This window comes from Ranitomeya imitator, chromosome 1, assembly GCF_032444005.1.
Source record: "Ranitomeya imitator isolate aRanImi1 chromosome 1, aRanImi1.pri, whole genome shotgun sequence".
Classification (NCBI taxonomy): domain Eukaryota; kingdom Metazoa; phylum Chordata; class Amphibia; order Anura; family Dendrobatidae; genus Ranitomeya; species Ranitomeya imitator.
The window spans coordinates 698,393,304-698,407,688 of record NC_091282.1 but is presented as its reverse complement, the minus strand read 5'-3'; the positions used below and the strand labels follow the sequence as shown (position 1 = coordinate 698,407,688).

At 42.7% G+C, this 14,385-nt stretch overlaps 1 protein-coding gene across 5 annotated transcripts in view; it reads right to left on the bottom strand.

Annotated features, from left to right (window-relative positions):
* Window positions 1-14,385, bottom strand: part of DPF3 (double PHD fingers 3) — a 326,786-nt gene that overhangs the window by 73,543 nt on the left and 238,858 nt on the right. For 3 of the 5 annotated variants that reach the window (XM_069731279.1, XM_069731312.1, XM_069731299.1), the window contains exons 5-8: window positions 10,953-11,048; window positions 10,229-10,295; window positions 3,536-3,577; window positions 2,507-2,653 (exon numbers count right to left, since the gene is read on the bottom strand). In XM_069731279.1, the coding sequence (XP_069587380.1) occupies window positions 2,507-2,653; window positions 3,536-3,577; window positions 10,229-10,295; window positions 10,953-11,048 (352 nt within the window). The remainder of the gene's footprint in view (window positions 1-2,506; window positions 2,654-3,535; window positions 3,578-10,228; window positions 10,296-10,952; window positions 11,049-14,385) is intronic. The other 2 variants (XR_011314106.1, XM_069731290.1) reach the window with 1 other exon arrangement.

The following is a 14,385-nucleotide window of genomic DNA, read 5'->3' as shown; positions in this document are numbered from 1 at the left end:
GTCATACTTTATTCCACAATAAAAATGTAACGGAACAGTTACTACAAAGTTGGAATATACAGCTTGGTAATATTAATGCCATGTACCAATAATTACCTAAGCTAAAGGCAACAGATTTTCCACTACTCAAGGTAAAGGAAATGTATCATGTGAAAAAATGCTATTAACCTGCAGATATGGGGTTAATGTGAAGGTTAATAGCGTTCTGAAGCTGCTCAGCATCTACACTGAAAGCTTGGCTACAGGGAAGGATTAAACTTTATTTTCCCGGAGAGTTTCAGCCATAGAGGCGAGGCTTCAGTCATCGTACATAGTGAGCGGCGGCTGTAACCACACTCAGCCCGGACTGACAGCTGACTCTGTACTGATGCACTGCTGAGCCGGCTGTCAGGTATGCTGGGGGCGTGGCTACTGAGCAGTACTGTAGCGATGCCTCTATGACTGAAAACCTCAGGCCGGCAGGAGGAATAAAGTTAATTTCCTCAGGGCAACCGGGCTTTCAATGCAGCAACCGCACGACTTCAGAATGCTACTAACCTACAGATTAACCTAGTCCCTGCAGGTTTATAGTGGTTTTTTTACATGACAGGTTCCCTTTAAAAAGTATTTTATTTTTTTTATTAAAACCATGCACTTTTCTTTTAAGAGTTACCTCACTCCCTTCCAAATGTGATTAGGAAGGTGATGCTGTTATCATAGCCTATCACCCACCATTACAGTAATCATGCGGGGCCCATTCTGAGGTTGCATCCCTATAAGGAGGTTTTAGTCTTCATAAACCAACCCTTTAATCAAATAGAACACGGAAAGTGTGCCTGCAGCTAGATGGACATGTTTCAGACACAGGGTCAATGCAATTACTTGCTTTCCTTAAATTTGTAATGTATCGTAATTGATACACTGGTAGAAGTCGTATTGATTTTCAAAATGGAAGAAAAAATTGTTGTTAAATCATATATACTCTCAAAATAGTACCAATTAAATCTAAAAATTTCATGTCATACTGCAAAAAAAAAAAAACAAGCCCTCTGAAAAATGGACAGTAAAATCAGTGGTGGCACTAACTAAATTTTCATTAAAGTTTTACATTTTAGCTGAAAATGTATAAAGTATTATATATATATAATATATATATATATATATATATATATATTATATATATATATATATATATACACACACATACATATATATATATATATATATATATATATATATATATATATATATATATATATATATATATATATATATTTGGCATCACCATAATCATGTAATCATACTGACCTGCTGAATAAAGTTAAAACATCATTTTGAATACATTACAGTGAAAAATGGCTATCCTGCATTTTGTTTCACCATGTCACCCTACAGATGTTTCTCTGTTTTTCAGTATATTACGGTATATGGTAAAATGAATGGTATCATTAAAAACTAAAACTCATCCCAAGAAGAAAAAAACTAAACACTCATATGGCTAAGTTGAATGGGAAAAAAGTTATGCCTCTTGTAAGATGGGAAAAAGAAATAGGTCATGGGTTCAATAAAATTTAATTGAAAATCTCAAGTGCATACTAAAATTCTTATTTTTCATCCCAGTTAACCCAACCTCTTGTCTCATTGCTAGACTATTTAATGAGTTACATCAGAGACCAAAATCTACCGAAGTGCTGTACATTTGCACCTATAATTTTATTTGGAGGCATCGAATTTTTTTTTCTTTTGAATTTTATTCGATTCTGTATATAAATATATTGTAGCTGCATCTTCATATCACTGTTCTACAGATGCAGATTAAAAATAAGCCCTCTATTGTTCACACATGGCATATACCTTAGCAAACTTCTAAACGGCATTGACAAAAAGATATACCGTAGCTTCGACAGCCAGGCATTCAAAGAAAGCAGTAAAAGAGAACAAGTGTTCCTGCTTCATAAGCAACTGAGCTCTGAATTTGTAGCTGCACAAGCAAACATGTCGGAGAAAACAAGTCTTGACAATGAAATAGAAACACAAAAAGGCAATCAAAATAGTACAGCTGAAAGGTTCTTACAGATACATATTGAATAATAATACTTCTTTTGCATAAGGAACTTGCTTTTAACATATTTGGAAATAATGCACATATTCTCTATGGGATATATACACAACATTGTTTTTTTGTTTTTTTTTGTTTTTTGTTTTTTAACTAGCCTTGTGCCATGGACAGAAGAACCTCCACTATGACTAGCCATGACTACCCTTTTTGGTTGAGCCTCTACATTCTGATAGGAAATATCCTGTGACCATTATTCCTTGAACTTTACCATCATTCTGCACAATAAGACTCTCACAATGAGAAAATAATATCTCAGTTCCCTGAACCTCTGAGTATCCCATATAGAAATAATTGGCTTTTTTGGCCTGCTTACATCCACACCTGAATGTTTAGGTTCTCATCAGCTTTAGATGTCATGTACCACAAAGAATCTGCATGGATTTTGGTAAACAGAAATAAACAACTTACGTTTCTGGTTTTCACTTCTAAGAATGGAAGGAGAGCATGGAGATCGAGATTCTTGGTCTCTGCTGTCTGTCCCTTCTTCATCAGCGAGATGAGTGTGGGTATAGTGGTAGCTGAGGCCAGGTCTGTTCTTGTAACGTTTTCCACAAACTAGAACGATAACATTTATAGATGGATTTCTGCTGCCAGATTAGAATCTCAGGAGAGAAAATGTATATTCGTCTTATATTGGTTTTTGTTGTCTTTCATTTGCTATTAATTAACCAAATAATCAGACATTGGTTCAAATGTAATATATATTGGTAAAATATAATTTCACAATATTTACAAAGCACCTTGCTAGTTTTACATCACAAAACATAAGTATATAATAATACTATTACCTTATAGTTATCACATAAAAAACACATTTTGGAGTAAGTACATGACAAGTACCAAATATTTTTCCATTTTTTTCTTCTTTTATTGCAGTGGATTTTTATTTTCTTTGTTTGATACATTTAGGTACTTTGTCCCCAGAGATGGGAGAAACAAACATAGTTAAGAGATCATCTTTACAGCAATTTGAATGCGCATTTGTTGCAAAAGTTTAAATGACATGCACACTTAATAGTGTATAAATACAGGAAAGAGGATGAAATCGTACCAACTAGAATATGCTTCAGAAGTGCCAATTTGGTAGTAAAAATGCCTTGCCACATATACATCTGCCTGGGTGCCCCATCAGTCAATTGGCAGAACCAAGAGGCATCACATTTCACTATGCCTCCACCCTAGTGGAAAAAAATCAAGGAGGCAGTAACTACCGATGGTATTCCCAAGTTACATTTATTTGGCAAAAGTTTATCTGTGATAAGGCATCTTTCACATGCCCTAATCTAAAACTGACCCATCCTGAGGGGTTTACCCTAATGTAGTCCCTGTGTACTACAAGCAACCAAGATAGCATTTGGAAAAAGGCAGCACATTGTCACACAGCCACAATCTTTTGGTAACATTTCGTACAAGCGTGGGGAGAGGGGTAATAAGTACCTTTTTCGGCAGTTTTTGGGTTATGCTTTTGTTTGTAACTATCTGCAACACAGAAAAAGAGAGAAAAAAGAAACAGCACAAAATAAACCTTGCTGTATGACAAGGCATATTGGGTATGGTATTTAGAAGAGTCTTTATGGGAGCTGAAAGTAAGCTAACATTATGCTCATTTAAAAAATAAAAATAGAGATGTATTCTGACCATTGACACAGATTGTAAGGTACATTGCAATATGGGACATGTTTCCAAGAATTTGCGATAATTACAAGAATTCTGCCCATTTTGGAATTCTTCAGATTGATATTTCTTCTGCTTTTCTTGTTTGTCTCAGATGTTTTGCTCGATACAAGGTGGGGTCACAGTACCCCCATTCTTCTCATAAGAGGGGTTTATCTGGGACCCACACCTATGAAACACTATGAGGTATCCTGAACATATTTGTCAATGGTCAAAATAGCAATTTATAAATTTTGGAAGGCAAGTTAGGTTATAGTTTGTATTCAATTTAAAAATCATTATCACATGTAAATGTTTATTACTGACATTGTATGTGTTTGTATTTATAAGTTATACACACACACACTAGAAAGAGAGATATACACAGTGTTTCGTTGGTTTACTTAGTAGATCACCCCTTGGTTGTTTATCACCTGTTGCATGATGCACATCCCGCCGCCAGCTTCTGGCAATGTTGGCTCATCCCCAGTTTGTGTTGGACTATTCAACCTTCTAGTTTTTACCAACTGAGCAGTGATTTGTGATTTCAAGGCTAACCTGACCATGGTCTGTCTCTATAGCTTACAACCTAAAATAACCACATGACCACCTCAACACCATCAGAGCTACCGCAACCCCCGACCTACGGTCTCCTTCCCCACAATCCTCAGGGTCCTCGCCCCTCTGTATCAGTCTGTCATTGTTACAGTAGTTTTGTTTACTGTAAGTGATATGTATTTTGATGTAACCCCTTCTCATGTACAGCACCATGGAGTTAATGGTGCTATATAAATAAATAATAACACTAATACTATCAATTCCTTCCAATCAAATGCAAAAAAGGAATTAGGATTTGGGTTTTATTATACCTTTCACCTTTCATTATTGCAAGGAGAAATTCACATTTCCACTTATACCTTCTATTTGTTAACGGAACAGAGAAACAAAATGATTGTGTGAAGCGTTTCTGATGCATTCCTGGGATCCCTGCTGATTATTTATGGGGTCTAACTAATTTCCATTTGGTGTCAGTTTTTAAGAACAGAAGAAAATGACTTCCAATCTAAAAACTGACACAAGAGTCTACGCTCACCACATTATAATCAATGGAGCTTCTCTGAATGAAAGAGTTGCTAACATTCACGTACCTACAGCCTGGGACTGATACAGGGAACACTGGCTTTGATACAGGGAACAGAAGAGGGCTTATAGGGTTAAAATAAAAGCTCTAAAAGAAGAAAAAGACTCATAGGAAGTGTGGTTTGCCAGAATGACATAAATATTACAGGAATTTTGGAGATTTTTAGATTTTAACATGCATCTCAGAAAATCCCTTCAAAAACACCTGAACGTGGAAGAAAGTGGACTATATCACTGGCTGCCACCAGCTTTTTCAGGAGGCATACGATCGAAAGTCCTCACATGGCAACATTGAAACTTCAATTTGCATAGTAAGGAGCATAGTAAATGCTGAAGGTCACCACAAATGAACTTGAAGATGTACTAACTCAAAAGCACAAGAAATGTTGTCTTCAATATGCTCAAAACCACATACATAAGCCACAAAAGATTTGATATTTTGTTCTGTGAAGTGATTAAATAACACTGGAAAGGTGTGGAGAAGGAAGAATGAGGCATACGCGGAAAAGAACATCCTCCCCACAGTGAAGCGTGGTGGTGGCCCTGTTATGCTCAGTAGCTGTTTTGCTTCCTACTGCAATAAAAACCTGCAGCATGTAGAGTGCAAATTGAATTTAATGAAGAATCAGGTAATCCTAGTTTAAAACTTCATACCTTCTGTGACAGCTGAAACTTGGGCATCATTGGACATCTAACATAGGGATGTCAAACTCAAACAAACATTGGGCCAAAATTAAAAACTTGGATAAAGTCTTTGGCCGACCTAGATCTTTACTAAAAATTTTTTTACAATTGAGGAAGGTTTTCCTCATCAAATATAACGATTAACCTTTTCATATGGCAACAAACGTAAATGGGTTGTCCGAAGAGCAAAGTACATGTTAATTAATAGATCTTACAATAAAATAAACATAATCACGAATGGGGTATACTAGAATAATACATATGTTATGTAAGAGCAGTAAAAAGCATATGGCCCAATGGTCACCTAGTCCTCCATACAGAATAATAGGCCTCACATAGTCCTCCATACAGTATAATGTGTCCCACGCAGTCCTCCATACAGTATAATGGCGCCACATAGGATGCCGATGGAGGCATCACAAGACAAATATAATCAGCCTGTGGGCCAGATTTGGCCCACGGGCCAGAGTTTGACATACAAGTGCTTCTCACCAAATTAGAATGTCATCAAAAAGTTAATTTATTTCAGTTCTTCAATATAAAAAGCGAAACTCAAATTATATTGAGTGATTACAAACTGAGCTATCTATTTCAAGTGTTTATTTCTGTTAATGTTAATGATTATGGCTTATAAGCCAATGAAAACCCAAAATTCATAATCTCAGAAAATTGGAATATTTTATAACACCAGCTTGAAAAATTATTTTAAAATCCAAAATATTGTCCTACTGAAATCTATCCGTTCTGCGATTCCCTGGCCACTCTCACCTGCCTCCTGTCTGTGATTCCCCAGCCCCTCTGCCTGCCTCTGGTTTGTAATTCCCCCACTCCTCCGCTTACTTCTTGTCTGTCATAACCTCGACCCCTCCGCCTGCATCTGGTCTGTCATTCCCTGGCCCCTCCCACCTGCCTCAAGTCTGTGATTCCCCAGTCCCTCCGCCTGCCACTGATCTGTGATTCCCCGGCCCCTCCACTTGCCTCTGGTCTGTGATTCCCAGCCCCTCCACCTGCCTCCAGTCTGTGATTCCCTTGTCCCTCCGTCTACTTCTGGTCTGTCACTCCCCAACCCCTCCACCTGCATCTGGTCTGTCAGTCCCTGGCCCCTCCATCTGCCTCCAGTCTGGGATTCCTGGGCCCCTCCCACCTGCCTCCAGTCTGTGATTCCTTGGCCCCTCCCACCTGCCTCCAGTCTGGGATTCCTTGGCCCCTCCCACCTACCTCCAGTCTGGGATTCCTTGGCCCCTCCCACCTACCTCCAGTCTGTGATTCCTTGGTCCCTCCCACCTGCTTCCAGTCTGTGATTCCTTGGTCCCTCCCACCTGCCTCCAGTCTGTGATTCCTTGGCCCCTCCCACCTGCCTCCAGTCTGTGATTCCTTGGCCCCTCCCACCTGCCTCCAGTCTGTTATTCCTTGGTCCCTCCCACCTGCCTCCAGTCTGTGATTCCTTGGCCCCTCCCACCTGCCTCCAGTCTGTGATTCCTTGGTCCCTCCCACCTGCCTCCAGTCTGTTATTCCTTGGTCCCTCCCACCTGCCTTCAGTCTGTGATTCCTTGGTCCCTCCCACCTGCCTCCAGTCTGTGATTCCTTGGCCCCTCCCACCTGCCTCCAGTCTGTGATTCCTTGGCCCCTCCCACCTGCCTCCAGTCTGTGATTCCTTGGTCCCTCCCACCTACCTCCAGTCTGTGATTCCTTGGTCCCTCCCACCTGCCTCCAGTCTGTGATTCCTTGGCCCCTCCCACCTACCTCCAGTGTTATTCCTTGGCCCCTCCCACCTACCTCCAGTCTGTTATTCCTTGGCCCCTCCCACCTACCTTCAGTCTGTTATTCCTTGGCCCCTCCCACCTACCTCCAGTCTGTGATTCCTTGGCCCCTCCCACCTGCCTCCAGTCTGTGATTCCTTGGCCCCTCCCACCTGCCTCCAGTCTGTGATTCCTTGGTCCCTCCCACCTACCTCCAGTCTGTGATTCCTTGGTCCCTCCCACCTGCCTCCAGTCTGTGATTCCTTGGCCCCTCCCACCTACCTCCAGTGTTATTCCTTGGCCCCTCCCACCTACCTCCAGTCTGTTATTCCTTGGCCCCTCCCACCTACCTTCAGTCTGTTATTCCTTGGCCCCTCCCACCTGCCTCCAGTCTGTGATTCCTTGGCCCCTCCCACCTGCCTCCAGTCTGTTATTCCTTGGTCCCTCCCACCTGCCTCCAGTCTGTGATTCCTTGGCCCCTCCCACCTGCCTCCAGTCTGTGATTCCTTGGTCCCTCCCACCTGCCTCCAGTCTGTTATTCCTTGGTCCCTCCCACCTGCCTTCAGTCTGTGATTCCTTGGTCCCTCCCACCTGCCTCCAGTCTGTGATTCCTTGGCCCCTCCCACCTGCCTCCAGTCTGTGATTCCTTGGCCCCTCCCACCTGCCTCCAGTCTGTGATTCCTTGGTCCCTCCCACCTACCTCCAGTCTGTGATTCCTTGGTCCCTCCCACCTGCCTCCAGTCTGTGATTCCTTGGCCCCTCCCACCTACCTCCAGTGTTATTCCTTGGCCCCTCCCACCTACCTCCAGTCTGTTATTCCTTGGCCCCTCCCACCTACCTTCAGTCTGTTATTCCTTGGCCCCTCCCACCTACCTCCAGTCTGTGATTCCTTGGCCCCTCCCACCTGCCTCCAGTCTGTGATTCCTTGGCCCCTCCCACCTGCCTCCAGTCTGTGATTCCTTGGTCCCTCCCACCTACCTCCAGTCTGTGATTCCTTGGTCCCTCCCACCTGCCTCCAGTCTGTGATTCCTTGGCCCCTCCCACCTACCTCCAGTGTTATTCCTTGGCCCCTCCCACCTACCTCCAGTCTGTTATTCCTTGGCCCCTCCCACCTACCTTCAGTCTGTTATTCCTTGGCCCCTCCCACCTACCTCCAGTCTGTGATTCCTTGGCCCCTCCCACCTGCCTCCAGTCTGTGATTCCTTGGTCCCTCCCACCTGCCTCCAGTCTGTAATTCCCTGGTCCCACCGCCTGCTTTTGGTTTGTGATTCCCTGGCTCCTCCATCTGCCTCTGGTCTGTGTTCCCGGCCCTTGAGCTTGCCTGTGCACCAAAATCTAACTAGCATAAAGCTTCAAATGGTGATTAAAGAAGAACCACAAAGCGTTTCTTAATCTGAATTACATTACAGCTATGGCTTTACATTACAAAATCATGCTGACAGGTTATCTTCAGGGTATGAGCAAACGATGCGGGAAACGATGCGGATCTGCAGCGTTTCCGCGGCTGCGGGTTCGCAGCAGTTTCCCATGAGTTTACAGTACAATGTAAACCTATGGGAAACAAAAAACGCTGTGCCCATGCTGCAGAAAAAAACGCGCGGAAACGCAGCGGTTTACAATCCGCAGCATGTCACTTCTTTCTGCGGATTCCGCAGCGGTTTTACAGCTGCTCCTATAGAAAACCGCAGGTGTAAAACCGTAGTGAAATCCGCGATAAGTCTGCAGCAAAAACGCGTTTTTGCCCTGCAGATTTATCAAATCCGCTGCGAAAAAATCCGCAGTGGATCATTATACGTGTGCACATAGCCTCAAACACCTGTGAAATCATGAATAGCATATTCTATCAATAGTAAAGGAGAAATAATGTTATTTGGAAGAATGTATTATATAATGTTGCAATACTCTGCAACAAAAAAAATATTCAAATATTAGGAAGTTAATATGGAGAAACATAAAAGAGACATGCAGGTAAGAAAGAGGCTGTCACTTTGGTCTATGTCCTTTATGTCCATGTTAAATACAGTATATAATGGAAATATGCCTGCAGGAATTGCCACTTTAAAAAAAAGAGTCATTTTACAAACAATTTACATGCTTACACTACATTGCCAAATGTGGACACCCCTTTTGTGGATTCAAGAAACATAGGCTTTGTTCACAAGTGAAGTTGGTAAAATTTAAGCCACGGGATTTATTTTTTTTATACACAGGATAGATTAGAATAACAGCGAAGATCTTATAATAGAAACCTGACTGAAAAACAAATGTAATATAAGCAAAGCCTTAACCATAAGAATTGGTAAAGGTTACATACAAGAAAGCTTATGGCCATGCAGTCTCAGACACGGACCCTAGGGGTATGTTTCCACGTTCAGGAAACGCTGTGTTTGACGCTGCGTTGAGCCGCAGCGTAAAAAACGCAGCGTCCAGATGTTACAGCATAGTGGAGTGGATTTCATGAAATCCTGTCTCCACTATGCATTAAAAGACGCATGCGGCATACCCGCGAAAACGCACATGCGGCGCGTCTTTTAAGAACGCAGCATGTCCTTACATTGCAGAAACAACGCAAGGACAACGCAGGTGACCTGCCAGTGACCTCAGGTGCAGATTTGGTCAGGATTTTACCTGCATAAAATCCTGACCAAATCCTGATGCAATCCTGAACGTGGACACATACCCTAAAAGTCAGACATGTCAATCTGCAGCAAAAAAAATAAACAAAACAAACTAGACAGCATGGAGCATAATGTGCATGTTTTTAGAAGGAGATATATAGCCAGCAAAGAGATAATTAAATCTCCACAGTTAAAACATGAGTGAACAATTAATGCAAGTTCATTACTGCTACAGAGCAGTCAGGATGAACGGTATGCAGAACAAAGCCATGGCACGTCAGGACATCGCTACTTACTGTCACATACGTAAGGTTTGTCATGCTCATCAAAAGAAGTATCGTTCCTTCTCCTGCCGCCACGAGCCTAAAACGGAAATAAAACTTATGTTGTATTTAAGCTACCGCATAGTCATGTTTTATATTCGCAGACCATACCATAGAGCCATGTTTCTAGAAACTACAAACTGATGCCTCGCTACAGTATCTAAATGCTATATACCGTATGTCGCATTACATTTATTTTTTAGTTGGAAAAATGAAGGGTAATGTGGGTATACAGTCTCTTCCATTTTTCTTAAACTGTTGTACAATAATTTGATTCCTACACTGTCTAGCCTCCATTTAGTTTTCCTTTTTTAAAAACGAGTTTATGGGGAATACCTTTCATCCTATTGACCTGTGCTAGGTCCTGTGTGGCCTCAATAATGTGGCCTCAGTCTTTTATGGTGTAGCAGAGCTGCTCAGGTCATTGATTGTCTGCAGAGGTGATGTGCGCTGTAGTCACGACGTCACCATTGTAGCATGTAAACAAAGACTGTGGCAGCAGTGGAGAGGCGGCACTGGACCCTGGAGAATAAGTAACAGCTCTTTTGAGTATTTTAGCCTATTGCGGGATCGACTGATGAAACGTATTAGCGATAAAACCATTTAAGGTTACTAAAGACTATCCCAAGACAGGCGCAAAGATATGGAAATGATATTGAAGCTAAAAATGAGCTTCCTATAACAGCAGCTTTCTCACCCGTCCCCTGCTCCGGTTTTTTCTTTTTGGAAGCTCCTCTTCAAAGTCGTCATCACCATTTGCATCATCTGCATTTTCATCATTTTCTAAAACCCTCTGCATAAAGGCCATAAAATGGTAAGTGATGAGTAAATGTGTACAGAACAGTATGACAAAAAAATAATACTAAAAAAAAAAAAATCACACAGGGCAAAGACCTAATGTGTCAAGAATGGAGGTCTCGTACGATCAATTCCTTCTAACTCACTGCATAACAGCAGAAAGGAGGCATGTAAATGCAGCTGTGGTCGAGCATGTGCATTGCCACTAGATTTAATACTTATGGGACTGACTGATCACCATCAGTCCCATAGACACTGAATGGAGAGGCAGCATGTGCGCACAAACATAGGTACTTTCAAAGTGAGGAGAATCTCCGTTCTCATCATTGGTCGGGTCCCAGCAATCCTACACTTACCACGTAACCTGTGTATCAGTGATAATTGACGATTCTAAGAAACCCCTTTTATGTCACGCCTAGTAATATAGGCTGTTCTAAAAATGACAATAAGCTGAATATTTTTGTATGCGTAGAACGTATTAAACTCTAGTGGAGCTAAAAGGGGTTTGCCACTTTGAGAGCAATTTAAAAATAACACACATATACAGTGGCTTGCGAAAGTATTACTTCCCCCCTCCCCCTTGGCATTTTCAATGTTTTGTCATCTCACAACCCGGAATTTCACTGTTTGTTTTTTTGAAGGTTTGCATCAGTTCATGTAAAGAACATGCCTACAACTGTGGACTTTGGTTTTCTTTTTATTGTGAAGCAAGCAACAAATAGGACAGAATGACTGATAACTTCAGTGTGCACAACTATTCACCCCCTAAAGTCAGGACTTTGTAGAGCCTCCTTTTGCAGCAATTATAGCTTTGGATAAGTTTCTATGAGCTTTCCACATCTGACCACTGTGATTTTTACTTTCACCCAGGAATTCAGACTTCAGCCTAAGGCCACTAGCGTGTGAAATGCGAGAAACTCGAGCGAGTCTCTCACCTCCATACCAGGCACTGCCGCCGGCACTCGGGCTCGGAGTGTGCGGCTGCATGTATTTCTATACATCATCACGCTCTAATCCGAACCACCGGTGGCAGTGCCGGGTATTGATCTGCGAGTTTCTTGTATTGCACACGCAAGTGTGACCCTGGCCTAAGAGAGGTATTCATATTAGATATGTAAGGACCCATCAGTTTTGAGACCACCTTGACGTTGGTTGCTGGGCAGGCATGAATTGGCCAAATTATGTGCAGAGCGTCTCATTTTTTTCCTAGTATTCAGAAGCAGTACTGCTATTCATATTTCATATTGACATGCTTTAGCACGATCGAGTGCAACTTTTTTGTATATTGTATATGGAGGTGGCTGCTCCTAGTATGCACCTATTCACACTAGGTTGGATGTGCCAGTCTTTTGTTATTACTACAGATGAGCAAATGTGCTCAGATAAGGTGCCTAACAAACAGGCAATTCCTGCATGGATAGCAGCTGTTGAACAGCCACGAGACTTGCAGCGGCGGGGACTCAAGCATTTTTTAAGCATGCCGAAGACACTCGGTTAGTGCACGAGCATGTCCGGATAACACCATTACACTACTTTTTACCCATTCCCCAATGCAAAACTGCTGCACTGCACTAGCTCCTTCAAGTTAGAGGATTTCCTCTGGTGAACAAACATCCAAGTCAGACCACAGATTCTCTATTGGATTAAGGTCTAGGCTTTAACTAGGCCACTTCAAAACATTTGCAAGTTTCTATGTTTCCATGACTCTCAGATTAATTCCCTCATGGCTCAGGTTCAGAGTTTTGGTGGGCGGACCTCTTTCAACAGGTTCGTTGTACCATGTTCTTTCCATGTGATGATAATGGATTTGATGGTGCTTTGGGAGATCATCGGAGATTTAATTATTTTTTATTATTATTATTTTTTTTATAACCCAACCCTGACTTGTACATCTCAACTACTTTGTCCCTGACTTGTTTGGAGATCTCGTTGGTCTTCATGATGTTTGGTTTGTGGTGCCTCTGGCTTAATGGTGTTTGCAGTTTCTGGGTCCTTTCAGAAAAGGTAAAGTGTATATATACTGACAGACCATGTGACACTTAGACTGCACTCAGGTGGGCAAACTTTCACTAAGCATATCGCTTATGAAGGTAATTGCTTTCACCAGAAATTTGTAGGTGCTTCATAGCAAAAGGGGTGAATACATACCGTATATACTCGAGTATAAGCCAAGATTTTCAGCCCATTTTTTTGGGCTGAAAGTCCCCCTCTCGGCTTATACTCGAGTTATACCCGGGGGTCGGCAAGGGAGGGGGGGCGGGGGCTGTCTAGTTATACTTGCCTGCTCCGGCGCGGTCCCTGCAGTCCCGGTGCTGCATCTTCTTCCTGTATTGAGCGGTCACATGGTACCGCTCATTACAGTCATGAATATGCGGCTCCACCTCCCATAGAGGTGGAGCCGCATATTCATGACTGAAAATGAGCCGTAACTGTGACCGCTCAATACAGGAAGAAGATGCAGCGCCGGGAGAAGCCGGGGACTGCAGGGACCGCGCCGGGAGCAGGTAAGTATACGGGGAGGGGAGCGCTGCGCGATATTTACCTGCTCCTTGCTCCGGTGTGGCTCCGACGTCCTCTGGCAGTGACCCTCAGGTCAGAGGGCGCGGTGACGTAGTCAGTGCGCGCCCTCTGCTGAGCGTCAGTGCTGGAGACGGAGCCGCACGAGGAGCAGGTAAATATTGAAAGCGCCGGCGTCCTGAGCAAGAGAGGTGAGTATGTGATTTTTTTTTTATTGCAGCAGCAGCAGCATTATATATTGGACAGCTTTATATGGAGCATCTATGGGGTAATAATCAATGGTGCAGAGCATTCTATATGGCACAGCTTTCTATGGAGCATCTATGGGGCCATAATGAACGGTGCAGAGCATTACATATGGGGCACAGCTTTATGTGGAGCATCTATGGGGCCATAATGAATGGTGCATAGCATTCTATATGGGGCACAGCTTTATGTGGAGCATCTATGGGGCCATAATGAACGGTGCAGAGCATTCTATATGGCACAGTTTTATATGGAGCATCTATGGGGCAATAATGAACGGTGCAGAGCATTCTATATGGCACAGCTTCATTATGGCCCCATAGATGCTCCATATGAACGGTGCAGAGCATTCTATATTGCACAGTTTTATATGGAGCATCTATGGGGCCATAATGAACAGTGCAGAGCATTATAAATGGCACAGCTTTATATGGAGCATCTATGGGGCCATAATGAACGGTGCAGAGCATTATATGTGGCACAGCTTTCTATGGAGCATCTATGGGGCCATAATGAACGGTGCAGAGCATTATATGTGGCACAGCTTTATGTGGAGCATCTATGGGGCA